Source organism: Chaetomium tenue (genome assembly GCF_020726465.1).
Source record: "Chaetomium tenue strain MPI-SDFR-AT-0079 chromosome Unknown F5144scaffold_2, whole genome shotgun sequence".
In the NCBI taxonomy this organism is placed as follows: domain Eukaryota; kingdom Fungi; phylum Ascomycota; class Sordariomycetes; order Sordariales; family Chaetomiaceae; genus Chaetomium; species Chaetomium tenue.
In genome coordinates, this window is record NW_027117330.1 from 4,217,806 (window position 1) to 4,232,087 (window position 14,282).

General features: G+C 56.5%; 6 protein-coding genes across 6 annotated transcripts; 2 read left to right on the top strand and 4 right to left on the bottom strand.

The window, feature by feature from the left end:
* Positions 1-188: 188 nt before the first annotated feature.
* Positions 189-1,012, bottom strand: F5144DRAFT_563964 (uncharacterized protein; the record flags this gene model as incomplete). Its single annotated transcript, XM_066788402.1, has 1 exon — positions 189-1,012. A coding segment is annotated over one exon (388 nt), but the record flags the coding sequence as incomplete, so codon positions are not given.
* An 878-nt stretch (positions 1,013-1,890) lies between these two features.
* F5144DRAFT_137264 (anion-transporting ATPase-like domain-containing protein) lies at positions 1,891-3,732 on the top strand. The gene is made up of 2 exons (XM_066782358.1): positions 1,891-2,738; positions 2,810-3,732. Exons 1-2 carry the CDS (start codon positions 2,349-2,351, stop codon positions 3,440-3,442), a joined length of 1,023 nt encoding a protein of 340 aa, XP_066647100.1. The 5' UTR covers positions 1,891-2,348; the 3' UTR covers positions 3,443-3,732.
* A 562-nt stretch (positions 3,733-4,294) lies between these two features.
* On the bottom strand, positions 4,295-6,372 carry F5144DRAFT_483403 (DWNN domain-containing protein; the record flags this gene model as incomplete). The annotated part of the gene is made up of 3 exons (XM_066785389.1): positions 4,295-5,801; positions 5,852-6,137; positions 6,198-6,372. The coding sequence occupies 3 exons, from the start codon at positions 6,370-6,372 to the stop codon at positions 4,295-4,297; spliced, it is 1,968 nt and encodes a 655-aa protein (XP_066647101.1).
* A 1,606-nt stretch (positions 6,373-7,978) lies between these two features.
* F5144DRAFT_137146 (PRELI-like family-domain-containing protein) lies at positions 7,979-9,154 on the top strand. Its single transcript, XM_066782356.1, has one exon. It carries the CDS (start codon positions 8,119-8,121, stop codon positions 8,833-8,835), a length of 717 nt encoding a protein of 238 aa, XP_066647102.1. The 5' UTR covers positions 7,979-8,118; the 3' UTR covers positions 8,836-9,154.
* F5144DRAFT_137145 (Alpha/Beta hydrolase protein) lies at positions 9,155-11,623 on the bottom strand. The gene is made up of 4 exons (XM_066782355.1): positions 11,210-11,623; positions 10,978-11,153; positions 10,649-10,923; positions 9,155-10,575 (listed from the first exon to the last, which is right to left on the bottom strand). Exons 1-4 carry the CDS (start codon positions 11,406-11,408, stop codon positions 9,474-9,476), a joined length of 1,752 nt encoding a protein of 583 aa, XP_066647103.1. The 5' UTR covers positions 11,409-11,623; the 3' UTR covers positions 9,155-9,473.
* Positions 11,624-12,692: 1,069 nt separating this feature from the next.
* Positions 12,693-14,032, bottom strand: F5144DRAFT_590805 (uncharacterized protein; the record flags this gene model as incomplete). Its single annotated transcript, XM_066790189.1, has 2 exons — positions 12,693-13,891; positions 14,029-14,032. 2 exons carry the CDS (start codon positions 14,030-14,032, stop codon positions 12,693-12,695), a joined length of 1,203 nt encoding a protein of 400 aa, XP_066647104.1.
* Between the last annotated feature and the right edge of the window lie 250 nt (positions 14,033-14,282).

Consider the following 14,282-nt stretch of genomic DNA (forward strand, 5'->3'; position numbering starts at 1 on the left):
CCTCGCGGCATCACTCACCCCTACGGGATAGGGGCGAAAACACATCGTCAACAGACTGGATCCTGTTTTTTGAAGGTCATCAGGGAGGGGGGGGGGGCATGTCAGGTCTGCAACAACGGCAGGGAATCAAAATAGGAAACATAAGAAAAAATAAAAAAGAAATAAACAAGAAATAAACAAGATGAAATTGTAAACATTTGGGTCTAGTTCCAGCAGGTGAAGCGTTTGAGAGAATCTTCTAACTCTATGTTGCATCACTCATGTTTTCGTGGCTGCATTATTTCGGTTTAAATTATCCCCCACCCTCTTCCTCGTCCCAACTTGCAACACCAACTCTGTCATTGCTAGCCGCTATTACACTCCGGGATAGTCAAGCCAAAGAAAAAATACCACAACTAATTTCTTCAACTACCAAAAACGCAGAACTCACTGAGCTACAACAGATTTGGGATGGCCCGCTCCAACCCACAACCCCTAAGCTAAAATGCCCAACCCTCACTCCCCATACCCGCGAAAGCCCACGAAGAACATGGACCCCCCCATCCCCACCTCCCGCTCTCTCAACCGACCCCCTCCCCAACCAACTCCCCAGGCACGCAGCTAATAATCCCCCACGCACGCCCCTCAACTCCCCCGATAAGTACTATACCCAAACGGCGCCAACAACAACGGCACATGATACCTTTCCCCTTCCTTCACCGTAAACGTCACCCCGACCTCGGGATAAAACGTCGTCTCCGCCCCGCCAAAATACCCCGCGCTGTCAAACCGCAGCGTCCATTGGCTGGCGCCTGAGATCCCCCCCAGCACGTCCCCCAGCGTGCACACGGGTACCTCGCCGGAGGAGGTCGCGGAGGAGTAGGGCAGCCAGGATTTGATGCGGCCGTCGTCGTCGGTGAGGGATTCGAAGACGCGGTGGAGGGGGGGGGTTGGGGTGGTTGTGGTGGGGGAGGTGGTGGTGGTGGTTGTTGGGGGGTTGGGGGTGGAGGTGAGTTCGAGCTTGACGCGCATGTTGCGGGCGGGCTGGCCGGTGGTGGTGTCGAGGACGTGGCAGGTTATGCGGTCTTTGGTTTCGGTGGTGTCGGTGGCCATTTTGGCGGTGACGGTGTGGTTCGTTTTTAGGAAGGTTTTCTATTTGGTTGTCGCTCACGAGGCTTGGGAGTTTATGGTGCTGCTGGCGATGATGGTTCGTGATGATCAGCCTGGTGTTGCGGGGTGTAAGCGGGGAACTGGGGAGAACTGGTGGAGGGTGTGGAGCTTATATACTAAGAAAACACGGGATACTGTGCGAAAATAGGCTGACTCACTTACACGACAGGTTTCCGTTGTTTATTGTGCAAGTTGGCGGTGGTTGTCGTGTTGTTGCGACGGTGGGGTCGTCAAGGTAAGGCTGTGCTGCTTGGTGAGGGGTAACAATGAGACAAGTGGAACCGACCCCAACTGAATACAGCACAGCGCGAGCACAGCGAGGACAATGCACTCCGGAGGTCTGGTAAAGGCTCGGACGGTGGGCTTTATATGCACATTCTCAGGGAACGCGTATACTTGGCTTTGGCAGCGGCAAGATCGGGGTGTTTATTCTGCTGCCTAGGGTACAACTCGAGATACCACACGATCTGCGGAGCTGACCATGGCACTAATTGCTTGGGGGCTGTTGTTGCCCACTCCCGCTCAGCCCCACGTCCTCAAGAGGGACAACGGAGAGTCGATGAATGGCCGTTTCGGTCGCCTGTTGCTTGAATCATCGCTGATGTTTCTGATATTTCTGATGGGGTTGGCTAATAGAAGAGGCGGTCAAGAATTGCAGACGGTATTACGAGGATCCAGGTGATTTATTGGTATGCCTGAGTGCGGCGTACTGAGGATGCTTCGTTCACTTCCAAGGTCTCGGACACGAATCTCTCAGCTCTTCCCAGTTGGAGACGTAACTCCCTTTGATGTTGCCACCAGAACCCTTGGTCTAGAGTTAGTGGGTGGTTCAGCTGAGCAGCCACATGCCAGCCCAAGTCAACCCCTCTGTGCCTCTGTAACCCCCCTGTAGTCGCTTTACCCCACCAACCCCTGTGACGTTGCCCGGAGCCGGGCTCGACCCCACGAACCGGCCGCGTCCCGGAAGTGACTCTGCATTTCGAAGAGGTTCCAAAGGAGCCCAAAACACCACAGACCATTATCGACGTGATTGGCGGCTCGAGGCCACGAACTCACTCCCATTTTCTACAACACAAACGATCAAGAACCCCGGACCGAACCTATTTGCACTATCTCATAGCCTTCCACCCCGCAACAACCAAACCACCAAACCAAAAAGTCTACACAACCCAACCCTTTATCGAACAACCTTGCCCAAAATGTCGGCCACGCTCATTAACGTCGATGACGGCGACGCGATGGAGCCGACGCTGCAGTCGATCCTCGACCAGCGGTCGCTACGTTGGATCTTCGTGGGCGGGAAGGGTGGCGTGGGCAAGACGACCACATCGTGCTCGCTCGCCATCCAGCTCGCCAAAGTACGCCGCTCCGTGCTGCTCATCTCAACCGACCCGGCCCACAACCTTAGCGATGCCTTCAGCCAAAAGTTCGGCAAGGAGGCTCGCCTCATCGATGGCTTCGAGAACCTTAGCGCCATGGAGATCGACCCCAACGGCAGCATCCAGGATCTATTGGCGGGGCAGGGCGAGGGCGACGCCGGCGCCGACATGGGCGGCATGGGGGGGATGATGCAGGACTTGGCCTTTGCGGTAAGATACCGCCTACCTCCTCTGCCGGATTTTTAAACGTAAATACCTGACTAACCGATGACGGCCTACAGATCCCCGGTATCGACGAAGCCATGTCCTTCGCCGAGGTCCTCAAGCAAGTCAAGTCGCTCTCGTACGAGACCATCATCTTCGACACCGCACCGACCGGCCACACCCTCCGCTTCCTCCAATTCCCATCCGTCCTCGAGAAGGCCCTCGCCAAGGTCTCCCAGCTATCAAACCAATACGGCCCGCTCCTCAACGGCTTCCTCGGCAGCAACGGGACACTCCCCAACGGACAAAACCTCAACGAGATGATGGAGAAGCTCGAAACCCTCCGAGCGACCATCTCGGAGGTGAACACGCAGTTCAAGGACGAGCGACTGACAACATTCGTGTGCGTGTGCATCCCCGAGTTCCTGTCGCTGTACGAGACGGAGCGCATGATCCAGGAGCTGGCCAGCTACGGCATCGACACGCACAGCATCGTCGTCAACCAGCTGCTGTTCCCCAAGCCCGGGTCCGACTGCGAGCAGTGCACCGCCCGCCGCCGCATGCAGAAGAAGTACCTCGAGCAGATCGAGGAGCTGTACGACGAGTTCAACGTCGTCAAGATGCCGCTGCTGGTTGAGGAGGTCCGGGGCAAGGAGCGCCTCGAGCGCTTCAGCGAGATGCTGGTCACGCCGTTTGTGCCGCCTTCGTAGGGCCGGGTGGTGCGGGACGGGAGCGGGGACAAGTGGGTGACGGTATTTCTGCCCCGATGTGACTGACGGGCGTGAAGACGGGCCTGGGGTTGGAGATACCCTCTTGCGTTGACTGTATTTTTTGTCGATAGCAACCGCATATGAGGTGTCAGGGAATCAAGCACGCCATGCATGGATGGAGTAGGTGGTCAAGGAATGGCGAATACGTGCGGATAAGGCGCTATGGATAGAAGCCCCAGTCGTTAGATTCAAATCGAACACATGAACATCATACACGCAGGGGTCACGATTCTTGCGTCAAGTAGTGAGATTGTGAGATATGTATGGGATTCCATTCCCTCTATGCTAAGCGGAAATATGCTAGAGCAATAGTTATACAACCAAAAAAACAGCCACCAAACGGCCTGTGAGCGATCCCAACCCGTAGTAACACTCAATGCAACGCTCGTCCCTTCAGAGACCCGTTGTTCAGCTCAAAACCGTAAAAACAAAAAAAGCCAACCCTTCCCCTAACGCCAAATCCCCAAGGTATACGCCATTAATACCCATCCATAGATTGGTCCAATAAAGTTCCCTCCTCCTCTAATGCTGAAATGGAAACCTCCTCCAGTGGGAACGAACACGAAAACGCCGTGATGGCAATGATCAGTGACCGGCCATGGTAAATCTCGTATATATATGGCCCCACGGTCCGGTGACAATGGTGGGCCATGACGTGGGATCGAGATGTATGTGAGTGGCAACTGGTTTCGGTTGCCGGGTAGTGTTATTTACGGCGATGCAGAGACGCGGAAGTAGTGCGCTCAGGCAGCAATGTTCATCTGAACGAAGTCCCCTTTAGCGAAGTCCCCTTTAGAGCTCCCTATAATCGCTAGGCCGGACGCGGCGCTGACGATTTTGATGCCGGTGTGGGTTGACTGGCTTGCGGAAGTAGGCGTCATCCTCCTCAACAGCAGGCTGGTAAGCAAAGTTTTTATTGTTGTTGTGTTGGTGCCCAAAGTTCTGCCCTTGACCGTGGCCCTGCTGGTGCCCAAAGTGTTGCTGCCCCTGACCCTGCTGGTACTGTTGATGATGTTGTTGTTGATGCGCGCCGCCGCCGTAACCACCGCCCATGCCCATTCCATTCATCCGTCCGCCACCCATGTTGCCGTTGTTCATGCCCATGCCGCCGGGCCCGCCCCAGTTGCCAGTGTTGTAACCGGAGCCACCGGCCATGTTGTTCATGCCGCCGTAGCCGCCGCCCATCTGGCCTGCCATCATGGGATTCATCATTGGGTTCATCATGCCCATGCCCATGTTGGGCATACCACCCATGGGCCCGTAGTTGCCACCCATCATGGGCATGCCGGGGTACATCATAGGCATCCCACCCATCGGCATGCCGTTCATGCCGTTTGCCCCGGCCATGCCGGTCATGCCTGGTACGCCGCCCATCATTGGCGTCATGTTTTGTTGAACTTCTTGCGCCTTCTGCATGGCTTTTGGCGCTTTGGGGATTTTGGGGTTCTCCAAGGCATCCTCTGCGGGACGCTTTTGGGAAGCCTGGGCTTGCCCACCGGTAGCGAGCGTGGACGCGGCGCTTTGCGGGGTTGAGGTTGACGACTTGCCTGGTTGATTTGTCGCTGGCGCTACAGGAGTGGGCGATGGTGATTGTGATTTCGCTTTTCCGTCAGGTTTGCTATCGGCCTCATCTCTGCCGATGGTTGCTGGTGACTGTTCGTCGACTGGGGAGCCCTCCTTCTTACCATCCTTTTCGGCAAGGAACACCTTGATCTTCTCCACAGCCTCCTCATCCGTCTTCAGATCATCGATCAGGACGCCCTCCGCCTTGCAGGCCGGGCAGACGAAGTCGCTCTCAATGAGAGCATTGGTGATGCAATCATTGCAATACGTCTTCTCACAACACGGAGTCTTCATTGGCTCTATGAACATTTTCTTGTCGACGGGGCACTCCAAACCTCGTTCCCGGATGACCTTGTCCTCCTCGGCAGCGGCCTTCTGCGCGGCGGGGTTCGCCTTGGCTTTGGCCTGGAACTGCTCCCAGGCTGCCTTGTCAGGTTCATGAATCACGAACTCTCCGTCCGCATTGACCATGATGCCGGACGGAGTCTTTGAGTCCTCGCCATCGGCGTTCTGGCCAAGCGCTGTCGCTTTATCTACTGTCTTCAGGAACGACCTGGGGATGCCGGTGGTTCTCTTGACACGGGGACGGTTGTCGTACTCGGGGTTGTCGTTTGTTGGGCAAAGTTGAATCCAGTGGCCCTTCTCACCGCACCGGTAGCAGATGTAGCCCTGAGGGGGTTCATGGTCGGGGACATTGGCCGGTTTCTTGGGACCTCCTTTGGCTACGTATTGTTGTCTACACGGTGTTAGCGTCGAGTACGACTCAAATGGGAATGGGAGACATACGTAGCCATCTCTTCCTCGCGCGAACTGAAGTTTTCGGTCTGCGCCTGGAAGACTGCCGCCATCTTTTCTTCTTCTGTCATCGCACTGCTCAGCTGCGCTAGCGTGTTAGACTGTGCCTTGACAGCTGGCTTGGCGACCTGCTCCCGCCGCGACGAGTTCTTTGCATGTACGGGCATCTTCCCGGAGACATAGCGAGCGGCGCCTCCTCTACCGGCTACCTTGGGAGGCATGCGGCGGGCGATGACCGTAGTGGATCGGGGGATAATGGTGGTATCATCGTCGTAGACTGGACTGTCGTTAGCATGCCTAGCACTGTGATGTGTGTCATCATGCCTCGGATACATACCCTCCTTCATGCCCTCGTCGGCGCAGATGACAAGGTCGAAGTCGGTTCCATCGCCGAGGCCGCTTCGTAGGATGATTTCACGTTTCAACTCGAAGACGGAGATGCCTGTCCCGTCGAACTCCACACGGGTGGGTTCTTTCTGGGACTTGAACTTGAAGAAGACCGAGGAAGCCATGTTGATTGGTGTCGCGTGAGCGCTTTACAGTGATGTTTGTGTGTTTTGCGCAAGGGGTGTTGAGGTCTGCCGCAAGAAGCAGTTTGCCTTCGCAGCGGGCTGTAAGTATTAAGTGCTTTCGAAGCCTGTTTCGCACAAGGTGAATGGAGAAGAAATGACTTGATGTTTTTTTTCTTGTTCTTGTAGGATTGCCCACGGCCACAGCAGTGCTCGTCTCTTCTCTTTCTCAACGCCAGAGTTGGATGCAGTCAATTCTGATTGTTCTCAAAGCGAGACAGAAAGCGCTTTATGAATGAGTGGTTAAGCAAGAAAAGAAATTGCAATACAAAGACCCCTTGCAAACCTCTGGCTGCCTATTGAAAACTGGGTGAATGGAGAATCGCAATTGATCTCCTCCTGAATAGCACCACCACCACGGCCAGCAATTCAGAAACACCTGGTTAGTAAAGCGCGCAGAAATACGAGCTTAGATGCGGTCGGCCAAAAATCCCACGACAGGGACGGCGACGGTTCTGCAGCGGATTAGGTCGAGGCTCTCGTGTCGAGCGTAGTTTCCAGCGACGGTCGTTGGCTTTGTTCTCGGTCGCAGTGGCGGAAAGTGGAACCGAAAGTAAGGTATCTCTAGTCGCCGCTCCTAGAAGAATGTGGGCGATGAGCCGCCTTCGTGGATATGATGTTTCGATGGCCCGGCGTGGTATGGGTGCCGAGTTTTCGTGTTTGGAAGAAGTAGAAAAGGAAGGGAAGATGGCTGACGATTTGGAAAGGCGAGGGCTGCACGTTTGAGTTCAAGTGCCCACGCAGCCTGTCCTTGGTGACTAAGCGGTGCCTCTGGTTTTTGCCTGGTCTGCTGCGCATTGCCCACACTCGTCCTCAGGCAGAAAAGATTCGAGAACCGGAGGGAAGCTCCCGCCCCACATTTCCACGCGGTCGAGGTGACTTTATACATTATCAACCAGCCGGCTAGCAACAACTCTAAGTAGCCCAGTAATGATGGGTTGACGTAAAAGAAGTTTGCGTATTTTGAACTGCCATCAGCTGCCTATGTGCACACACTTATTTCAAAATTTTAAGGATCTGGCTGCAAATACATTTTGCGTGTCAGAGGGCAAAGTTGCTACAGCTGTTAGTCCCCCTCATGAGTTCTCGGCTGCTTCGCTTCCATCTCCGGATTGAAGCGGGGCCACCCAAAAAGTGCACAAGCTCCTGCGAACCATGACCTGATGATCGTCACCGTTACGTCCCCCCTCTATGGCTCGTTTGGCCACCCACTTCGTCCGGGGTATCTCCCAATCAGACCGATATATAACCTGATTTCTCCCACCTGTTCCGATTGTGATAGCATCTCGTTTACCAAATCGGGGTATCCCGAGCGAACTTTTCGCCGGAGCACGCTCTGATACCGACGAGAAGAAGCCGAGCCACGAGGCTGGAAACGACCGAGAAAGTCTTTGCTCGCAGGAAGACATCCCCAATGTCCAATCCGTAAAGACCGTCGGACTGGCTTCTCGCACTACCCCCGCTGCAGCACGACGTAAGGAGCTAAACTACTTCGTACATCGTCTCAATTCCGCCTGATCGAGCCTCGACCTTGTGTAACTCGAGCTATCGCCTCCCCCGCGTCAGGCCTGGAGATCCAAGCTCCTTACCCCCCCCCATAAACCAGATTCCATCACCACTTCGAACATCCCGTACAACCAATTCGATTTCAATCTTATACGCATCTCGAACCCGCCAAAAAAAGGCAACATGGTCCTCACACACACCACCAGCCATACCTATTCGCACCCCTTCCCGACCGTCACCCTCGCTTTCTTCCTCCGGTACTGTTCCCCGCAGCTTAACCCTTTCGCCAGCCATGTTCTCAGCACCGACACCATCTCCTCGCACGTCGACCGGGACACAGGCCGTCTACACACGACACGCATCCACCTCAAAAAGTCACGCCTCCCCCCCGGTGTCATGAAATTACTGCCCTCGTCCCTGACGGGCGGCACGACGGACAAGGCATCGTACATCCTTGAGACGAGCATCGTGGACATGCGCGAGGGATGGATGGCGACGGAAAGCCGGAACCTCAACTTTGTCGGTGTGCTCTCGGTGGTTGAGAGACAGCTCTATGCCGTGCCCAAGACCAAGCCGGCAGCGGACAACACGGACGTCGAGACCAGGGTGGTATTCCGCTCTCGGTTGGGCGAACGTATTCGGGACCGGCTGGGGCAGGCACAGGCGCAGGCAGAAGCGGCCGTGAACGAAGGCGGTGGTGGGTTCTTCGCACGACTGGGCGCCCGGGGCGTCCAGCGCAGCATCGAGACGCTCGCATCGACCAAGACACAGGACCAGCTCGGCAAGAGCCGCGAGGGCATGTGCATGATCCTGGAAAGGCTACGGCAGACGGGTATCATGGGCGTGCTCGAGCTGAGGAAGATGGCGAGCCAACGCGGGCCAGCCGAAGTTGCTCGTTGAACAAAGCCTGCCCGCTGTGCTACCTTCTCGATTTGGAAGGAAACGAACATTCCCGACTGCAGCAACGTTCCGACTTTGGGCTATTCATCGGCATGCCCATCCTTTTTCAGGATGGGCCGTCTCTTTGACGCACATCACGCACTCTCTCGCCCCACCACACAACACGATACGTTCAGTTGATTTGAATCAACATTTCTACTCCCCTTTATTTTCCAATCCACGCTTCAAACTATTGAGGCAGGCTTCAAAGGGAAGCCAGCTCCCTGGCGGTTCCCGTGTTGTACATTTTATATCTTCACCCCTGTTTTATAGCTCTCGGGCAACGGCGTATCGGATCACTGTTTTGATATCACGGGATTTTTTCACGACGGAGTTACGCTCATGACCACCATGGAAGGCGGAGAGGGCGGGGAAAATACTGGAAGTGTTTGAAGGCGCGGGCCTTTGCCTGGTTCCACTCTCTGCGCATTTTGTATGATAGCATCATGGTGTCGGCCTTTTGGGGGCCTGGCGAGGACAAGGACAGGCCGACAGGAAACACAGGGACATGTGGGATCACTGTCATTACTGGCCATCAATGTAAAGCCGATTCCTCATCAGCCGTGCTTATTTATGGTCTCAGCGATTCTGATACCCATCTATCTCGTCCTCCTCCACGACCGAGGATCCGCCTTCCCCTTCCCCTTCCCATCACCCTTACCCTTCCCCTTCCCCATCCCAGTACTCCACCCCTGCGGCGCGGTGCCCTTCCCCAGCTCCCCCACACTCTGCGGCGGCGTAGCCGGGTCCGTCGTGAACGGCTTCGTGCAGTTCATACAATCCACCCTTCCCAGCATGTACTCAACATGCCGATACGCCGCGGACGGCGCGTACTGCGGGACCATGTGGCCCGCCAGGTCCACGGCAACGTACGTCAGCCCGCGCTCGGACACCAGACTCCCAAACACGCCCGCCGCCGCCAGCGTCGAGGCGTCGGTCATGCCATTCTGCGGCACGTAAAAGGGCTGGTCCGGGCGCTGCGTGAAGCCGCGCGCCCCGCCCCAGGTCATGTTCTGCAGGGCGAGCAGGGTGCCGTTGGCGAGCAGGATCATGTCCAGCGCGCTGTGGCCGACGATGACGTTCTGCGTGGCGTCGATGACGTGGGGCAGGGTGGAGACGGTCGACGGCGGGGAGCGGTCGACGCCGCCGACGAAGACGTCGTCCGATGAGCACTCCTCCCATGTGCTGTTGGCGGGGGCGTGGATGGCGGCTTTGACGTCGGCGCGGTCGAAGTAGATGGATGCGCCCTCGGGTAGGTAGGGCATGGACCCCGGGAAGCCGAGCACGTCCCAGAGGAGGGGGCAGGTTGTGGCGACTTGGTAGATGTCGAAGCAGGGGTTGAGGAGCAGGATCGCGTCGAAAATGTCCCAGTAGATGTTCCAGCACTCGTCGCGGGTGGTGCCGTTGGGGTGGGTGCCGGGGAGTTGGGAAGGCATGGGGCCCTTGGGGGGGTAGACGAGGTATTCGGCGACGAAGTCGGCGTAGCCGCATTCTTGTTCGCGCCGCTTGAGGTCGGCCCGGAAGGTGTCGTTGAAGGGGAAGAGTCCGCCCCAGTACTCGGTGAATTGCACCGCGGGGATGGGCTCTTGGATCTCGTCCGCTGCGAGGGACGGGTTGTAGATGGTCAGGCCCGACATGTCGTAGTAGGTCTTGTCCTCGGCGTCGAGGAAGGCGCTGGCGATGTACGGGCAGTAGTAGCCGCTGATTGTGGAGGTTAGTGGGGGTTTGAGGTATGGTATTAGTCGAATCATGGGGGGGAGGGGAGAGGACGTACGCATAAGACTCTCCAGCAATGTACACCTTGTAGCCGTGCATGCCAAAGGTGTCGATGAAGTTCTTCCAGAAGCCCATGAACTGTTCGGCAAGCTCCTCCTCGTTCGTGATGGTGGCCTTGCCGGTGGTAAAGCCGGTGCCGACGGGCTGCTCGATGTAGACGATGTTGGTCAGAGTATGCCAGCTCCAGGGGTTCTCGACCGGCTTGTAGGTTCCATATTGCCACAAGAAGGGACCGTTCTCTTGAAGCAAGCCTTCAAAAGACGAGCACCCAGGCTACACACGGAGTCAGTAGGCGTATCGTAAATATAATGGTTTCGGGGAACCTACGCCACCGTTCAGCCAGATAAGGATCTCCTTGTCGGCTGCCGGGTTGGTCGAGGGGAAAAACCAGAAGAACAGGTTGTTTTCGTCCTCTGGGTCACCGCTGATAGGGAGCAGGCCGGCATAAGACTCGCCGACGTCAAAGTCGACATCCGGGATCCCCTTTCCATCAACAGCAAATCCTACAGCGGCATATTAGTAACCCATTCTTAGTCAATTGGCGTCGTAGAGTGCTCACTGGTGGTATTATCGTTCAAGAACTTGTGCCCCGTCTGTTCTCGCTCAATCACCCGGCGAGGATGGTCTGCGACAACGTTCGGCTTCGCCCGTTTCGCAGCATGCTCAACATGACGTTTCCCAGCATGCGCGATACTACGGCTAGCAGCTTCCGCCACCCCCGTGAGGAGCAGCGCCGGGAGTAGGCTTGTCCACAACATCTTTTACCAAGGTTGAGTGAAAACTGGGCTACATTTCGACTCGCGCGCGCGGCGGGGTGGGAACTAGCACCCACCTAGATATACCTATACTTCGGATGACAGCGACTGGATTACGTACGCTCTGCTGCTGCCCGCACCCCGATCTTGGACCGAGGAATAACATTCCGCCCTCGGGATATCAGGTAGGAAGGTGACGAACCCCAAGCAAGCTTTCGGTCCCGTTACCCCCTGTCCCGAGCTACCCCCGATACCACCCCTGATACCCACCGGGCACCGAAACCCCATATTGATTGACGGGTATTGCATTGTCAGCGATATCAGGATCAGACGGGCCCGAGTCATGCCCAATGGGAACGGAAAGGCAGGGCAGGCAGGGCAAGCGAGTTGAGCTAATAGCGTGCGCGATGCCACAGTATGTACCTGTTCTGCACCTACCCGTCCAGGAAGTCAATTAGGATGAGCCTCGCAGGGATGGATTCCGGAGATAGTCGACACAACGGTACATCCACCTTTGGATATCGGTTGACTGCGGGGTTCTTTTTTGCGAATTCATCCGGATGTGCGTGTGTAATGCGATGTATACTATTTCCCCGAGAATGTGGCGTCTGCAGCTCTTCGGAAGAAGAAGTAGACATGGTGTGTTGACACGGCTGTGTAACTTGGGTGCTTGGGTCATCCTGTACATACATAGAGGTCAAAGAAATGATGAAAGGAGATGGAACGGTTCCATGCAGACGCCGATCGTGCAGCGGCAGGTGGGCAGCTAGACGGGGTTGGGGAGGTGCTCCCGTGGTGCCAAGGATAAGTCTAAGGATTGTCCCGATTAGGGAGGTGGAAGGGAAAGATTCAAGTTTGATTGGACCACGCACTTGGGGGCCGGAGTTTATGTTGAGGGGTCCGACTCGACAACCTTCCCTCCCGTGCTTCTTACTTTTTGCGGTTTGATGGGAATCTCGGGATCCCATAGGGCTGTGAATCTAATGTGTATGTACGTAAGAGTTAACTGAGAGGAGGGTGGCCAAGCAATGCTCTGTTTAATAGGGAGGGGAGGGCCGCGATCGACCTAGACAGTGGAGTGATTCAGCGGGCCTTGTCCAAGTGGCTCCTCAAGGCTTCATAAGACCCCCTCGAGGCTTCATAAGATCCAGTACTTGTGGTTGAGAGGTGAAGTCTAAACATGGATTCGAGTTTTATCTATCCGGGTATTTGATCTATCTATCCATCTGTTTGTGATGTACCGTAGATACAAAGATTTTAATACGTACGGGTCAAGTCGAGAGAAGATCATTTACCCTTCTTCTTCTTCGACGGGGCGGCAGCTGCTTCCTCGTCAGCAATGAGCGCCTCGATGTCTTTGTTGATCAGCCAGTTCTGGACGCTGTCCATGACCTTCTCCAGCGTCTCACCGCCCCGGAGAACATCCGGCAGGTTGTGGGTGTTCAGCCCGCTCCGATGGTCTGTACACCGGTCCTGTTGGTACTGATACGTCCGGATCTTATCCCCACGAGTGATCTGCGAGTTCGCCAGCACGCTGCTGCGCAGCTGGCGCGCCTGTTCCTCCCTCGCCTCGCGCCGCTGCTGGGCAAGCCGAGACCGCAACAGCCGCCACGCGTCCTCGCGGTTCCGCTGCTGCGACCGCGAGTCCTGCATGCTGACCGTCGTGCCGGTGGGAATATGCGTCAGCCGGATGGCCGACTCGGTCTTGTTGACGTGTTGCCCGCCCGCGCCGCCCGCCCGCATCGTCTCGCTCCGCACCTCGTTCGGGTCGATGTAGAAGTCGCTCTCCGGCTTGTCCCAGTCGGCCTCCGAGTCGGAGGTGCCGTTCTCCGGGAACGAGGGCAGCACCCATACCGCGACGGCACTTGTGTGGGTGCGTCCGCTCTTCTCGGTGGCGGGTACTCGCTGCACGCGGTGCATGCCCGCCTCGCCGCGGAAGAAGCCGTATGCGCCCTGTTCCTGGACCTCGAGCACGGCTTCTTGCAGAGGGATTTCTCCCTCGGAACCTGTCGAACCGTCGCTGTCGGACGCCTCGTACTGCACAATCCGCGTTCTGTAGCCCTTGCTCGAGCAGTACGCTTTGTACATTTGAAAGAGCGAGTCGGCAAAGAAGCGCCCCTCCAGGCCGCCGGGACCGGGCCGTATTTCGAGCAGGCAAGGCATGTCGGCGAATGGGTGCTTGGGTGTCAGGGCCACCGAGAGGTTGTGGCTTGACTCGGCGAGCTGAGCGTTCGTGGCCTCGAGGTCGTCCCTCGCCAGCTCCCGCATCTCGGCATCGTTCGACTCTAGCAAGCCCTGGAGCTCAATGAGGGCAGCCTTGGCTTTTTCGAGCTCCTTGACCGCGTTGGCAACTCTCGAGAGTTCGCCTGCACGTTTGGCCTTTTTTGCGTCGAAGTCATTTTCTAGGGCCGCGCTCAATTGGTCGTGCTCGATGGCAAGTTTGCGCGCGCGCTCGAGGAGGGCAGAGGGAAGCGTGATGTGGGTGTCTGGTGGAAACGTCGAGGTTAATCGATGGATAACTAAAACTGCGACTTTTAACTAGAGTAGCAATACCTGTGCTAGCCCGCCGAATAAAATGGGAAACGCCGGCGCGTCTCAAGGACCGCACACAGCTACGGCACACCCATGGCGCTACTGCCAACATAATCGCAAGACACCGGGTGCTGTCTCGTGGTGAGCATCGGCGTAGAACCGGAGGTTGAGCTTGACTCGCTGCAACTTCAGCGAATGCAGCCCTGAGCCGAACCCCTGGGAATTTGTTTCGGCAGGCATTGATTCTGCCGCGGGCCTCCGCCTTCCCCAGACGCCAAGCCCCTGCAATAAGTGCCCCTCCCCCACCATCCTGACACTTTACAGTCGCATTCGACATTGACTCAC

Bases quoted from the DNA above. Each gene is read 5' to 3' on its own strand.
- F5144DRAFT_137145 (XM_066782355.1), bottom strand. From the start codon at position 11,408: ATGTTGTGGACAAGCCTACTCCCGGCGCTGCTCCTCACGGGGGTGGCG. The intron at 10,924-10,977 runs GTAGGTTCCCCG...CTCCGTGTGTAG, and splicing joins TTATCTGGCTGAACGGTGGC to CCTGGGTGCTCGTCTTTTGA. The intron at 10,576-10,648 runs GTACGTCCTCTC...CTCCACAATCAG, and splicing joins ATTGCTGGAGAGTCTTATGC to CGGCTACTACTGCCCGTACA.
- F5144DRAFT_137264 (XM_066782358.1), top strand. From the start codon at position 2,349: ATGTCGGCCACGCTCATTAACGTCGATGACGGCGACGCGATGGAGCCG. The intron at 2,739-2,809 runs GTAAGATACCGC...GACGGCCTACAG, and splicing joins TGCAGGACTTGGCCTTTGCG to ATCCCCGGTATCGACGAAGC.
- F5144DRAFT_137146 (XM_066782356.1), top strand. From the start codon at position 8,119: ATGGTCCTCACACACACCACCAGCCATACCTATTCGCACCCCTTCCCG.